The sequence below is a fragment of the Equus przewalskii genome, chromosome 13 (genome assembly GCF_037783145.1).
Source record: "Equus przewalskii isolate Varuska chromosome 13, EquPr2, whole genome shotgun sequence".
NCBI lineage: Eukaryota > Metazoa > Chordata > Mammalia > Perissodactyla > Equidae > Equus > Equus przewalskii.
Window position 1 is genome coordinate 45501786 of NC_091843.1, and position 15029 is coordinate 45516814.

General features: G+C 36.9%; 1 protein-coding gene and 1 long non-coding RNA gene across 2 annotated transcripts in view; one reads left to right on the plus strand and one right to left on the minus strand.

Annotated features, from left to right (window-relative positions):
- The window catches only part of FBN2 (fibrillin 2), a 236490-nt gene that overhangs the window by 175099 nt on the left and 46362 nt on the right, over positions 1–15029 (plus strand). Inside the window, exons 32-36 of the mRNA XM_008530057.2 lie at positions 1337–1459; positions 3745–3867; positions 5602–5727; positions 8911–9033; positions 9603–9725. Coding sequence (XP_008528279.2) covers positions 1337–1459; positions 3745–3867; positions 5602–5727; positions 8911–9033; positions 9603–9725 — 618 coding nt within the window. The remainder of the gene's footprint in view (positions 1–1336; positions 1460–3744; positions 3868–5601; positions 5728–8910; positions 9034–9602; positions 9726–15029) is intronic.
- The window catches only part of LOC139075331 (uncharacterized), a 124188-nt gene that overhangs the window by 5372 nt on the left and 103787 nt on the right, over positions 1–15029 (minus strand). The window lies entirely within an intron of this gene.

The following is a 15029-nucleotide window of genomic DNA, read 5'->3' on the forward strand; positions in this document are numbered from 1 at the left end:
CAGGAGAATCCTTAAGAAAGGAACACCAGAAGACCTGGAGGGATCCCACTTGTTGCTGGGTTTTGCAGTTCTTCTAAACTAACAAGACTTAATCTAGATTTCTAGTGAGACCCTTTTCCTCCCTTCCTTTCCCCATCTTTTCCTCTCTCCTTCTCTCTTCCCTTTCCATTTGCTTTTGCCCTCTCTTCCCCCTGCCAACATTTCCTCTTTTTTTCTATCTTCACTTTCTTTCTTTGCTCACCCTGTCCACTTTATCCTTTCTTTAGTAAATGGTTTTAGCCTCTTGCATAAAGGTGGGGGCCTAGGAAATCCCAAGGTCAGTGCTTTGGACCGGGTGTTTCTCATTGCTCAATGTAAGGCCCTTGTATGCTATTTTGTTCAAGGCAGGTCGTGGGTGGCTTAGGCTGCAGCCTAGCCCTTAAGCTGCAAAGTAATGAAATAGTGAAAGAAGGGGTATTCTGCTTGTTCCTCGCTAGTGAGGTTGATGCCAAGCCAGAAGTTGTGTGTGATTTCATGTGTGTGATTTCAGCATCTATAATATGTAATCATTGAGCTAGGTAGAACAGACTGTTCTTTCTATTCTAGAAAGCTTTGGGGAACCAAAGCTACGTGGTTTATATACACAAATATATGAATGTATGTACGTATTTGTATATGTGCATATATCTATGTGTATATATACATGAGATTATATAGATATAGATATAGATAGGTAAAAGCATCTATTCACTTTCAGATAACATTTCCAGTGAATATTTTTATATATCCTCAAATAAATAGAAAAATACATACTAAAACAATAGTTTTCAGAGACTCTATAAAATATTGTACTAATTCTGAAAATGACAAATGATAGAAATTTTAAAAAGAGAATACAGTATTATTGTAAAAAGTCAGGCTCATTCTTCATAAAAAATATGTAACCAATATTAATAGCAAAGAATAGCAGAGTCTCTTTTTGGGACTAAGATTTCTCTTGACATCTATAATCTGATGCGTCTACGTGGAGCTTTGTCTGGGCCCAGACAGGGGGAAGGCCTGTGGGCTGGGTAGGGGCTGACACGCATATCTACCAGGGGGCAGACGCTGTTGCATCTCCCTTCAACTGGAAAATGGCAATTTCTTCTAGGAAGGGGCTTGTTTGATTTGGATCATGAACTTGTAAATCTTGCTGGAGTCTATGGAAATTAAAAATAAAAGTGATGTTAATGTTTTCTCTGTACAGTTTTAGATATCTTCATATTTGCTTTAAAATTTTAACTATACAGAAATATATTTGGGGGTAGAATTAACTAGCCTGTATTTTATCTTCTTCATATTAACTGTGGTTTCTCAGACGTGGATGAGTGTGAAATTGGTGCCCACAACTGCGACATGCACGCCTCATGCCTGAACGTCCCAGGAAGCTTTAAATGTAGCTGCAGAGAAGGCTGGGTTGGCAATGGCATCAAATGTATTGGTGAGTTTGCAAATGCAAATATTCTTTGCTGAGACACAAAATTCTTAGAGGCTCTTCTTTGCACAGTTATTAATGCACGTGCATGAATAGGAACATGCTCTTCACTTTCATTTATTCTCTTGAAAATCAAAGGCTATCTTTAGTTACAAGGTAATTCCTGCCGGGTTTCCTTTAACCTTGGTATAAACGATCAAAGTACAACAGTATGCCTTGGCATCTGCTTTTTAATGTGTTGTTCTTCAGTAAAAATTATTTGATGTGCAGCCAGAAATCCGAACAGCTGTATGATGAAAAATGACTAATACATTTTTCCAATCTTTTCATAGAGTAATCAGTGAGATTTAAAACTCAGTGAAATAAATGAAGGGAATGAAAAGATTTTTTCACATAACCTGTCTGTAGTAAGTGGTCAGTACCTGCTTCTTAATAGAGTTCTTCTTCCAGAGAAATCTACATCATTTGTTGGATTCCAGGAGGTCTGGTTTGAAGAAAAGAAAGGGAAGGTGGTTGCCATTCTCCCAGCTTTGTAGTTCTTGAGCCAGTCTACTAAGTCTTTTATAGCTGTGAGGCAGAGCACTGGATTTCACCCTTGGTATCATTCATGGTGCTGCTTAATATGCTCAGTGTTTCACATGCCTCAGTGATAAAGCATTTTTCCAACTGGTAAGAATTATCTGGTCAATTTAAAATAGAAATAAAGCAAGCTGAACTGACTTCCCTATGATTACTCATTAAAATGTTACAAGCCAGCAGAAAGTATTAAAGGATAGCCTTAAGACCTCTTACAATAATATCAGTTAATTTGAACATAATTTCTCATCCATTCAATTGTTTTATACTTGTCAAATGTTTATGAGCTGACTATAGATTTGAATTATCATAGTTTCCAAATGACTTTATTGAGTAATCTTCTTTGATGACATCATTAAGTCCACTAGCTACCCACTCTAGCCCAGCCATCTCACGTCATTAATCTCACAACTTTTCAGCCATATCCCCATTCCCATTTTTCTAGTCCCATTTGTCTACCATTGTTCTGTCTTCTAGCTTCCCTTTTTTGTGCTTCTTGTCCATCTATCACTCTGGCCAACCAGTGCAAAATAGCCTGACTCCAGTACAAAAGATTTAACCATATCCAGGCTTCTCTACTCCAAAATGTCATCATCCAATTCCATCCACTGTTTTCCATCTCCATTCCCCTGCCCTAGTCACAACCATTCTCTCTCTCTCTGTCTCTGTCTCTCTCTCTCTCTCTCTCTGCTGGATGCTAAAAGAACCTCTTTATAAGTTTGTTCATTCCCTCTCTGGTCCTCCTATAATCCATTCTCCACATAGCAGCCAGATGAATCTTTTAAACCATGGGTCAGATCTCTTTACAATTGTTATTTTAATCCATTGAATTTAGGATAAAATCTAGCTTCCTTTGCATGGGTTACAAGACCCTACAGCATCTTCCCATTATCTCTCCAGCTTCATCATCCATCACTCTCTGTCTGCTGCATTGTGCTTTGTCACTTTGACCTTCTTTAATTTCTTTGTCACACCAAGCTCTTTTCCTCCTCATTGCCTTTATATTTGCTGTTTTCTCTGCAAGGAATACCCTTTCCTACTTCTATTCAGCAGGCCAACTCTTACCCATCCTCCAGTGTGAAGTTAACTAAAAATTACTTCCTCAGTGGGGCCACCCTTGTTCCTACAGTCCAAATTAGATGCCCTTTTTATTCTTTCACTGTACCTTGTAATTTTTCTTCATGATACACATAATAATATTTAATCTAATTTAACTTTATTTTATTTTATTTTCTGTGTTTAACATCTGTCTTTTCCATTAGACTATGGGCTCTATGAGGTCAAGAATCATATCTTGGTTTTCTCATCTATAAAATGTACTTAAAAATTCTATGCTAATTTTCCTGCTCTGAAATTCAGTAATATCTTAGAAATTGATCCTCTTTTAGTGATAAGGGGACTGGTGATAAAATTTACCCTGAGTAAAAGTAAGAAGGAAATCCAGCACTGGTTTTCTTTCAACCATTAAAATTCTAGTTGATTAGATATCTCACAAAATGCTTGAATTCATCACTTTGGCCCATGTTTGTGGCGTGAACATTTTGGAGTGTGGGTGTGCGATCCTAGAGAATTAGAACTGTGACTGTACAGATAAACTGAAACACATTCCATTTGGCCAGTTTACATTTAAATTAAGACAAATGAAAATCTCTCTGACTGTTTAAATGTTGCATTTTCATTTCTGAACTTTATTGCTATGTTCTTTTGGCATGCAGATCTGGACGAATGTTCTAATGGAACCCACCAGTGTAGCATAAATGCTCAGTGTGTAAATACCCCAGGCTCCTACCGATGTGCCTGCTCCGAAGGGTTCACTGGAGATGGCTTTACCTGCTCAGGTGGGTGAGAGTCCTGATGTGTGTTCTGGCATGATTTTCATGGGACACTCTGTGTTTTCCTGATCTGAAGAAAACTGTGGTTAAAGGAGGCTGAAATCACTATCTCTGTTTTTACACTTGACTTACAGGTGAATATGTATCTTTCTCTTACATTAAACACAAAACTTGGAAAATTATCCAAAATATTGGTGAAAGTTTTAAAATATTGACATTTATTACAATCATTTACTGTTAATAGTTATCATTTTCTTGTATTCATTTATAGCACAGTTGTCAAAAATATCAGCTCTGTCTGAATCATACCACCTGGATTCAGATCGTGCCTGTGCTGCTTACAGGTTCTGTAGCCTTAAGTAAATTAGTTAACCCATGCGACCTTAGTTTCCCCATTTTAAAATGGGCATAGTAATAATAATATCATTTATTTGTTTTTTCTTTTTTATCACTAAATGAATGACATGTGGGAAAACTATTCAGCTTCTTATGATACACTATGTGACCTACCCAATCACTGCTATTTAATGTGTTTATCAAAATCTCAGCTTATCACATGCTATTGAAAGTATTAAATGGAATAAGACAAGTGAAGGGCTTAGAAAACCACATCATAAGAGCTCAATAAATGTTAGCTGCTACTCGTTCCACATTCTTTGAGGATGAAACATCCACTCATTATAGATAAGACGAGATCATCTTGCTGGACACAAAGTATAATACTTTCAAGATTGTAAGATAGGTGTTTCTCAGTTGAATTTCACTACGTACTTTAAACCCATAATTAAAAGATAGACTAATTTTTTCTAATTATTGACATAAAAAACACAGTCTCATTTGCAAATCTCTCTTTAAGAAAACATGTTTATTCAATTTTAAGGCTTTATTACTTTTAAACATTGGATATTCCTCTTTCTTAGCATTTCTCTGCACTGCGGTGGAAAGGAAAGGGCACGGCTTTGGTGTCAGACACAGCTGTACTTAGATCTTGGCTCAGCCACGATTAGCTCACAGTGACTCCTCTGGCTCAGCTGGCTGCTCTTAGCCTCGAGTCCTTCCTCTTCTAAACCTCACAGGATGGGTGAACTAAACGAAAACACGCCTGTCAGGCAACTAGCACACTCTCTGGCAAATATCAGGTGCTCCATAAACAGTGATTTCTGTCCTCCCCCCTTTTTCCATTTGATAGAGTTAAATAAATTGTCTTTACAGTCTATGAATAACGCCCATTTGCATAATTAAGTCCATTTGCATTAATTATATTGTCTATTTGCATTAATTACACTTTAATGAGTGTAATGACATGAAAGAAACTGCTCATTCCCATAGTGTCCCTAATTTGCTTAAAAATACTTGAATTAGTGAAAGAATGAGTTGTTTGAATACTATAATATTTTCAAATGACTTAGCACCATTTTAAGATTAATTCCAATGTTATTGGTCATATCTAAATGATGTTGGGATAATACTGATGCATCAAAGGGACCTTGAAGAGAACTAAGACAAATGTGAGAGACACCTGCATGCCTCCTGTTAATCATATGATAATGGAATGTTAGGGTGTAGGTTAAAGAGCTCTACTATCAAGTTGTATACCCTTATTTAGATGAATATGATTAATTGTCATTTCATGTTAATGAGCACTCACTCAAGCAAGTGAAATTGATTAGTTATAGATCAAGGAAAAAATGTATCATGCAATTTGGAACTTAATAGAGGTGTAATTTGCTTTGCCCACAGATGTTGATGAGTGTGCAGAAAACATAAATCTCTGTGAGAACGGACAGTGCCTCAACGTCCCGGGTGCATATCGCTGCGAGTGTGAGATGGGCTTCACTCCAGCCTCAGACAGCAGGTCCTGCCAAGGTGGGTCACCAGGATTCCAACTCTTTTCCAAGTTGGATCAACCACAGCAAATGAAACCACAAAAAGGGCTGGAACGGGCTCCACCTGGAAGCAGAATACACAGCACATGCTGCACATATAAAAGTCATTCGTTTAAGCATGGATTATTTTGCCGAATGAATAATGATGAAGGCTGCTTTCATCTCTTATGAAGTTTTCCTGGCCAAGAGCCAATAGTTGGAAGTTCAGCTCACTCTTTTTTCTTCTTTTTCTTTTTTTATCACTAAATGAATGACATGTGGAAAAACTATTCAGCTTTTAAAATATGATATATTACCTACCCCAATCACTGCTGTTTACTGTGTTTATTAAAATCTAAGTAGGTCATTTTTTGGCATTTACCCTCATGTTTTAGTCTGCTGTCTGTATGTCAGGGACTGGAGGTTCTCGTTAGGGACTCATCAAGGACTGCATCTCTTGCCTAATAGGAATGTCTCCTTCTTCTAAGTTATGACATCATCCCCTTTTCCTAGAAGTCGGACTTTGTAACTAGTATGGTATCTTTCCAAGAAAAAGAATTTGTATTTCTTTTAAATTAGAGACTAAGTTCACTTTACATATAGTTTGGGCCATCATTGTCTTCATAGGGAGGACATGAAAATACAAACGAAGAAAGGAAAAAAATTGAAAACAGTTCATAAACCATAAGGCCTTAACAAAATTAGGGATTCATAGAAAATCTTTAAAAAATAGCTCAGGCTAACTGCTGGGTGAAGCTTATAAAAAGAAACCAGGTTACAGGCTCTCCTTACACTAGTGTCTAAGCAAATGAACAGAAATAGTCAACACCAGCATACACATACACACACACACGTACACACACACACAGTTCACCAGCATCAACCAAACAAAAACAAATGATACAATCTGGGCTGGTTCAGACTAGAGCCTCTCTCTGCCCCACTACCAGGAGTTGCACTGAAAGTGTGCCTAAAAGATCATGGAATTTTCCATAAATTTCCACCAATTTTGAAAGAATCAAAACACGAGAATGAATAGTAGGCTCTGGGGAAGATGATCGTAGAAACTGAAAGCATTCATGCTTCTACATTGACCTGCTAGATTGGGCAGAATCTACTTCATTTTATACAAGGCAGCTGTAGAGTGAGCTTCATTTTTTTTTCCCCAGCCCTGGTTTCTTCTAAGCACTGAAGCCAATTAGTAGAAAATGTGAGTCAGTGTGGTCATGGAACTACATGATTTATTACTCACGTCAACTTGACAAGAGTTAGTGGGAAAAGGAGCAAGTCAGCAGTAGCCAGATACTTTCACCAACATAAAAACTCAAAATGAATTCTTTATACATAAGACAGAATTTCCCCTTCATAATTCTATTCCTGTATCTGTAGCCTAGGCCCTTCCAAAACTTCTCTCCAGACCTCCCCCAAGGTGATGCTAAAAAGTTTCTACTTGCGTCACATGTTGGTTTCTCATAGTATGTTATTACCACAGAGAGAAATCCCAGTTGCCAGGGAAACTGAGAGTGGCAAACATGCACTTTACCTTCAGTTAGACCCTGTGCTCCATTTAGCTAAATGCCAACTTTTGAGATCCCAAAAATATAATTCCATGGTTCTGCCTTTTTCTCCTTGTTTTTGTTTTCTCTCTTCCTACACGATCTGGCTCATCTGGGCAGTTTCTCCTGAATTTGCTAATTTAATTTCTTTATGTCTTCCCATCTTATTATAAATATATGCTCCTCTGAATTAACTCTCTGATTCAACATTTTCCACTCAGCATCTACTTCATCGCAAATTCTCAGAACTTTCTATAGAATCCAAAAAATTGCTGGAGTTGGCCTTTTCGCAGTGTTCTCCACCAAAATGGGAGAGTGCAAAACCTGGAGGAAGTTCCTCAGAGACAAGTTAGGGCTCCATCAGATGGAGTGAACTTAGATAACAGAGCATTTGGTATAATATCTGAAGAGAGAGCAGAGGCCAGGTTCATCCACAAAGAGCGCACACAGCCGCCTGGAGCTCTTCCCGTCCATGTTTCCCCCTGCCCCCACCTTGTGAAAGATTGGGCTACAGATTAGCAATTTTAAATGAAACGCATACCCCAAGCTGTCTTCCAAATAAAGCCTGGATAAAGAAGGGAGGTTGTCAGGAAACTCTATCTAAATTATATCAGAGTATAGAAAAACTCTTGAAAGAGCTGACCAAGTAATGTGTACACAAACTGAAAATAAACCATGGCAACTATGCAGGCATCCTATGGAAACAACAAAAAAACAACATACAAAAAGCTGATAAAGAACCAACCCAGAGTAGAAGAAATTTAAATTACAAGATATAACTATCTCAAGATAGCACTGTAGGATGACTTGTCTAGTCTAGCCTAAAATGACGTGCCTGGTCTGCATTCTCAGAATATGAGGTAATTTGTGTACAAAAATGTCCATCCTCTTCCTGTGAGTAGAAATACAGATGATTTCTACAGCTGTACACACACATATATGCCTTCATTTCCATATAAATGAGGAGTAGTAACTTCTCGTTTATTGACTTTGAGTTAAAGCTTCATGGAAGAGTTTCATAAACTGATTTTATGACTTCAATTCAATAGAGATATTTTAATGAAATTTGTAAGAATGTTGGGTAATGGATGGTCTTATTATGTGCTATTGGAAAAAAACTCTTTCCCTGTTTATGACTGACTTTATGATAACAGATAAAATTACAAAATAAAGAAGTTTAGAAAAAGTTAAATTATTTTAAGCATATCTTTAATATTTAAAATATTATATTGTATATTTTATATGTTCTAGATGTTTATAAGACATCTGCTGTTTGCACTAAATTATTATAATTTTTGAATTTGTTTTTATCTTTTATTCTTTACAATCTTCTTCCTTTGACATGTTCATATTTAATTTTTATATTTTTTATGCCTTAGGCCAATTTTTTTTATTTATGTTATAACCCAAGACAGTTGAAATATTGTCAATAAAATAAAATAATATTTCTTTTATATCTTTGTTCCATAGATGAGCATTAGTTGCTTGCTATTTGTGTGACCTACCTAGTTAAAGAAAAAGAAAATTTTTTACTGCATTAAAACGTCTGGGAGGTAGAAAAATTCATTAATGCAATACCTTAAATCAAAATGTCTAAACAAGAGATTACCGTTTCTTTTAATCTTCAGATATTGATGAATGCTCCTTTCAAAATATTTGTGTCTTTGGAACGTGTAATAATTTGCCTGGAATGTTTCACTGTATCTGCGATGATGGTTATGAATTGGACAGAACAGGAGGGAACTGTACAGGTATGGCCAGTTAACGGCTCAGTTGTGTTCTTATTAATTGAAATGAATATTTTGTGCTAAGTATAACAATCTCTCAAATTTCTGCTTGGCCTGCTTATGCCTTGAGTTGTGCATTTTTTTGAAGAAAAAACAAAAACGTTCTGATACATTTACTTTTAACTATGGAATTGATCCATCTTTATATAAACAACAATATTAAATACCTACCATGAGACTAGGAAAGTAGTTCTTTGTATATATTTGTGTATGTTCATGCATATGTACATATAACATATACATAATTTTAGTTAAGCAAACAGTGCCATAATTTCTTCTTCTTTAGAATTCCAACATTTAATTATTATTTATCTATTAAGGATAGTAAATGATATTATCATGAATACCACGTGATTGATCCATGGAGCCTGTTTTAGGTATATACAGGATTTAATCTTTACTTCATGGTGCTGAATCCTTCCTAAAGATCTTTAGTCTACTAACTTTCAAAAGTTCCACCAAATTCTTTGGAAGAGCCATATGCATGGAGAAAGTAAAGATTTTAACGTGGGCATTTTAAATGTTTTTCCTAGATATTGATGAATGTGCAGATCCCATAAACTGTGTAAATGGCCTGTGTGTTAACACTCCTGGTCGCTATGAGTGTAACTGCCCACCTGATTTCCAGCTGAACCCCACCGGCGTGGGTTGTGTTGGTAAGTGAAAGCTATTTGAAACAAATAGAATTATATAGAGTTAAATCTTCAGAGTCTCTTGGTAATGAACTAAATTTGAAAACCAAATAGCCCTTCACCTTAAAAAACTCTAGATTACCAAAATATGTGGTCACTTTATTGTGTTTATCTTCCAAGTCATATTTTGAAAGAGGAATTTTTGAGACCTCTGCTCCAGCCTCCTCCTCTCACAGACTTAGTAACCAGGGCTCACAGAGGCACAGTAATATGTTCAAGGTCTCAGAGCTTGCAGATGGCAGAGCTGAGTCTGGGTCCCCAGCAGCCTGGCTCCCTGTGCAATGCGTTGGCCAGGACAGCCCAAAGTGGTAGAGCTACTGGAATATACATTTCTCTTTGCTATGAGAAGAGTCATGTGGCAGTGAAATAAGTGAAGTGATGAGAAGAGAGGAATTGGAGAACTGGATTTCATGAGCCAAACCACTGGAGTGAAACAAGTTGGAAGATTGGGGAAAAGCAGGGAAGGCAGTAATGAAGGCTCAGAATCTCTCATCACCATTCCAGACGTCTCTGATCTGTAGAATATAATTGTCCAGCTTTTGCCATCTGCCCTGTTTCTGCCCCGTAGTGAGTGTTTACCTAGAGGAGTAAATGGTCTGGAGAATTTCCTAAGAGAATACAAAGGAAAATTCCTGGCTTTAGTAGAAATCTGCCTGCCATCTTCAGTGTCGGTTTTCCTGGGGGCCTGCAGTGTATGGAGGGCATGTTTGCTGCTCTGATTGATACACAATTTATATATTGTTTTCAACTTTTAGAGAATATATTTAGTCGTGATTTATGGCTACTCCAAGTTCTGACTTTTTCATTCAAAACCATTCATTCAGTAGATACTGAGTGCCTTCTATTCTAGGGGCTAGAGCTACAAGGTGAACAGTGTAAGCAAATTCTCTGCTTTTGTGTTAACATTCTGGTGGCAGAGAGAGAGATAAAAGCAAGAACCCTTTCTGACACTGGAGGTGGTTAAGGAGAAGTGCTATATTATGTTGGGATGGGGGAGTCGGATCCTCGAAGGAGGGAGCAAGCCAACTGGACCTCTGAGAGGAGAAGCCTCCCAGCAAAAGGAGCAGGCAGTGCAAAGGGCCAGGGGTAGGAGGATACTGGTGTTGGAGACACAGCAATGAGGTTGTGCAGCAAGAGTGGAGTGAGTTGGGGGCAGGGTGTGAGGAGAGGAGTCAGAGAAGGAGGAATAATCGAGATCACAAAGTGGTTCTCAACTCTGGATGCACAGTAAAATCCCATTTGGAACCTTAAAAATATGGTAATGGCTGCTTCACCCCCAGAAATTGAGTCACTGGTGCCTCAGTATTTCTTAAAATCTTTCTTGGAGCAAAGGCTATGATAATAAACGGGGAGTACAAATGGTCCCCGACTCACCATGTTTCGACTTACAGTTTTTCGACTTTACAATGGTGCAAAAACAAAATGCATTCAGTAGAAACCATACTTTGAATTTGGATCCTTTCCCAGGCTAGTGATAACGCAGTGCGATACTCTCATGATGCTGGTCAGAGCAGCAAGTCACAGCTCCCAGTCAGCCACACAATCACGAGGATAAACATCCAATACACTTACAGCTGTTCTGTACCCACACAACCATTCTGCTTTTCACTTTCTGTACATAGTATTCAATAAAGTACATGAGATAGTCAACACTTTATTATAAAATATGCTTTGTGTTAGATAATTTTGCCAAGTATAGGGTAATGAAAGTGTTCTGAGCATGTTTAAGGTAGGCTAGGCTAAGCTATGATGTTCGATAGGTTAGATGTATTGAATGTGTTTTTGACGATATTTTCAGCTTACAATGGGTTTATCAGGATGTAACCCTATCATAAATTGAAGAAAATCTGTAATCCATAAGCTAAAAAACATAAGCAAATGCCCAGAACTGTTGGTAATAAGAAAAGAGTCAAGTTAAAACAACCATATAAATATCACTTTATACCTACTAGACTGGCAAAAATTAAGAAATCTGGAGAATATGAAGTGTTGATAAGGACCTGGACCTCAAGGAGCCCTCTGTTCTGCTGGTAGAAGTGTAGACAGGGGCAGCCCAGCAGAGAATATTCTTGCACAACAGTACTCAGATTAACTATCAGCATATAATGGATTTGGCTTTTTAGTTTCTTTTCAGATCAGTTCTAGCTGTTTGTATATGGATTGATACTTCCTGGCTTTATTCTTTCTTTGAGATCTTCCAAAGAACAAAGACTCGTTCTATCTCACAAATACCATAAGAGTCCATTGGACCCTTTTATCAGTCTCAGATACATTATGAGATGTTAGTGATGTCACTTTGCCTTTATCTTGAAACGTTTTGCCATTTTATTATGCTAGTTTTTATTTCATCATTACTCATCAGTTGTGCCCAATGATGCTAAAAACAAAGATGAAACTAATAAGAAAATGGAAAATTGTGGTAGCATCTAGCAGGATGATGCAGTAGTGAAATAAAATGTCACTGTTGCATCATCCTTCAATTTTCCTGCTCTGTTACCCAAAGGATTGCATTATCTTTCGAGAAGGTATGAAAAAAGACTGGAGACACTGTATTTGGCATGTATTTGATGCTACATTTGAGCATTTATTGAACACAGTTGAGAATTCAGAAGTTTTCACTTTCTGGCCCTAATGGCAGAGAAGAAAATTGGTAGCAGACAACATTCACAGTTGTTAGGTGGATCAGAAGATGAAAGCAACAGAGACCAGCAGCACTCTGGTTTAGATTCTAAAGATGATGGTGAAATTGATCATATGAGCAAAATGCTGACTGTGAGTCTTTGGAGGTCAATGTCCTGGATGAAAGTTTTCAAACTTAAGAATCAATGAGTGAGTGAAAAATATACTTCTATAGACAAAAGAAATATGGTAACCTCATCTCTTAGTCAATAGGAAGAACTTCAACACACAACATTGGGCAAGTGCCTGACTCCTCCGACGTTCTTGTGTTCTTTCATATTTTATTATATTTCTATACCAAAACTTAGTTGATATGGTTCTTGAGTTGACAAATAATGAAGGCAGGTGTTTATACAAAGGTTATTGGAATTAAATATGTGATGTGGAAATAAAAGAAAATCATTGGATTGCTGATTCTAATTGGTGTTGATAGATCTAAAAATGAAAAGGTTTTCCAGCAAAGAAGATAGCTTTCCTCTCATCAACACAATTATGAGCTGTCAGAGTTTTCAAAAATTTCTTCAGGTATTGTGTTTTAATGATACAAGAAGAAGAAGAAGAAGTATTGATAAGATAGAACCTGTTAGAGATATTTTTGAAATCTAGACTCAGTTTTTACAAAATGCGTATGTTCCAGATTAATGCACGACAGCTGACAAGCAATTAATTGCACTCATAGAACCATTTTGGGAATATATATCTTCCAAACCAAAAAAATAGGGAGTAAAGATTTGAGTTAGCCATTACTAAATTCTCATTAAAATTTCTACTAAAGTTGTTTCACTATGCCTTTTTTCTCCTGTGAATTATTTTCAAAATGACTTACAAATATAAAAAAACTTGAAAGGTCCATTGGATGCAGATGGTAAATGACAATGACTATTTTTCCTGATACTGGAGGATAAGGATATGCAAACTCTGTGAACCAGCAGTTCCTCTCCTGCCTCTCTAGAGGCCAAAGAAAGAAACTCACAGGCCCAAGCAGAGCCATTGGTAAAGATGCTCATGGCAGCATTGTTTGTGATGGCAGCTATTTAGGAAGCATTTTTGTAGAGTGGATAGATTTTTTTTAAATGACAGTTAGGCACCATAGAGTTGACAAATTGGATGTTATAAAAATGGAATGAGATATATGACAAAATATCGTTTATGTAAATTAAAAATGTGTGCATGAAAAAAATAATTGTTTTGCAAGAACACATACAAAAAATAATAACATTAAACATTCAGATGGTTGAGTAGTGGACAAGGAATGGGAATGGAGAATAAAGATAAAAGAGAGAGAATGGGAGGGGGAGAGGAAGGTCGAATGAATACAAACCTAGTAATAGAGAGACCATGAGTTAACTCATCTCTCTGCACCTGAGATACAGCAACAAAAACAAAATTAAAAAATGAGAAAAAAATAAAGTAAAATAATAAAAAGCTGCCCAAGAGATTCTAATATGCAGCCAGGAATGAAAACTACTTTATAGACTGTGATAAGGACTTTGGATTTTTACTCCCATTGAAATGGGTGGCCACTGGAGGTGGCCTGACCTAAAGTAATGCTTCTGAAAGATTATTCTGGATATGGTGGGAAAAATAGACTATAGTTTGGTCAAGGATTGAATTCAAGAGATGAGTCGGGAACCCATTACAGTAGTCCAGGTTGAGGGATGATGGAGACAGTGGTAAGTAGCAAGATTCCAGCTTTATTTTGAAAGTAGAATTGACTTTATTACTGGATTGAATAAGGGATGGCAGTAAGGAGTCAAAGAATGACTCTAAGATTTAGAGCCTAAGCAAACTGAAAAACTGGAGTTTCCGTTATTTGAAAATGCGGAAGACTGGGAGAGGAGTGGAGCAGGTTTTGTATGAGGCGGAGAGAGTATCAAGAGTTTGGTTTTAGACATGTTAACTTTAAAGTAACTTTATATATCTAAAAGGAGAAATCAAACAGGCAGTTGGCAGAAGGGTCTTGAGTTCAGGGGACAGATGAGAGATGGAACCATAAATCTGAGAGTTCTCAGCAAAAAGATAGCATTTAAAGTCATGGAATCAATGAAGTGATCTGCATGGTAACTGTATATGGAGACAAGAAAAAGTCTGAGATTCACTGATCTCTTAACCACCCTCTCTAAAGTTGTTACAGATAGTCTTTCCCTAAACCCACAAAGTTCATTGTGCAAATTGAAAGTAACCCATGGGAGAATGGAGATGAGGGGCAGGAGAGGAAGAAGATGGGGTTATAAATATTTCTTTGATATGTTATGTAGCTTTAAATTAATTTATCCTGGATTGTTTCCCCATTATCCATAAACTCATGATATAGATGGATTATACCAAAAATTTCTTGTGGTCATATTATTGAAGGTTCAGAATGTCCCAAATGAGTAATTTCTTACTATCTTGTTTACTCCATGATCTATATGGATTTCTAAACACAGGAAAGTTTGTCATAATTAATTTAATTCCTACGAGTCAATCGTGAAAAGATTTAAGGCAAGAGATTGTTTTGTGCTGAGGATTAAAAGGAAACTTTCATATTAACATACAGAATTTGAAGTTCATCATTTGAGTGACCTTTCTCTCAGAAGGAATTCTCAC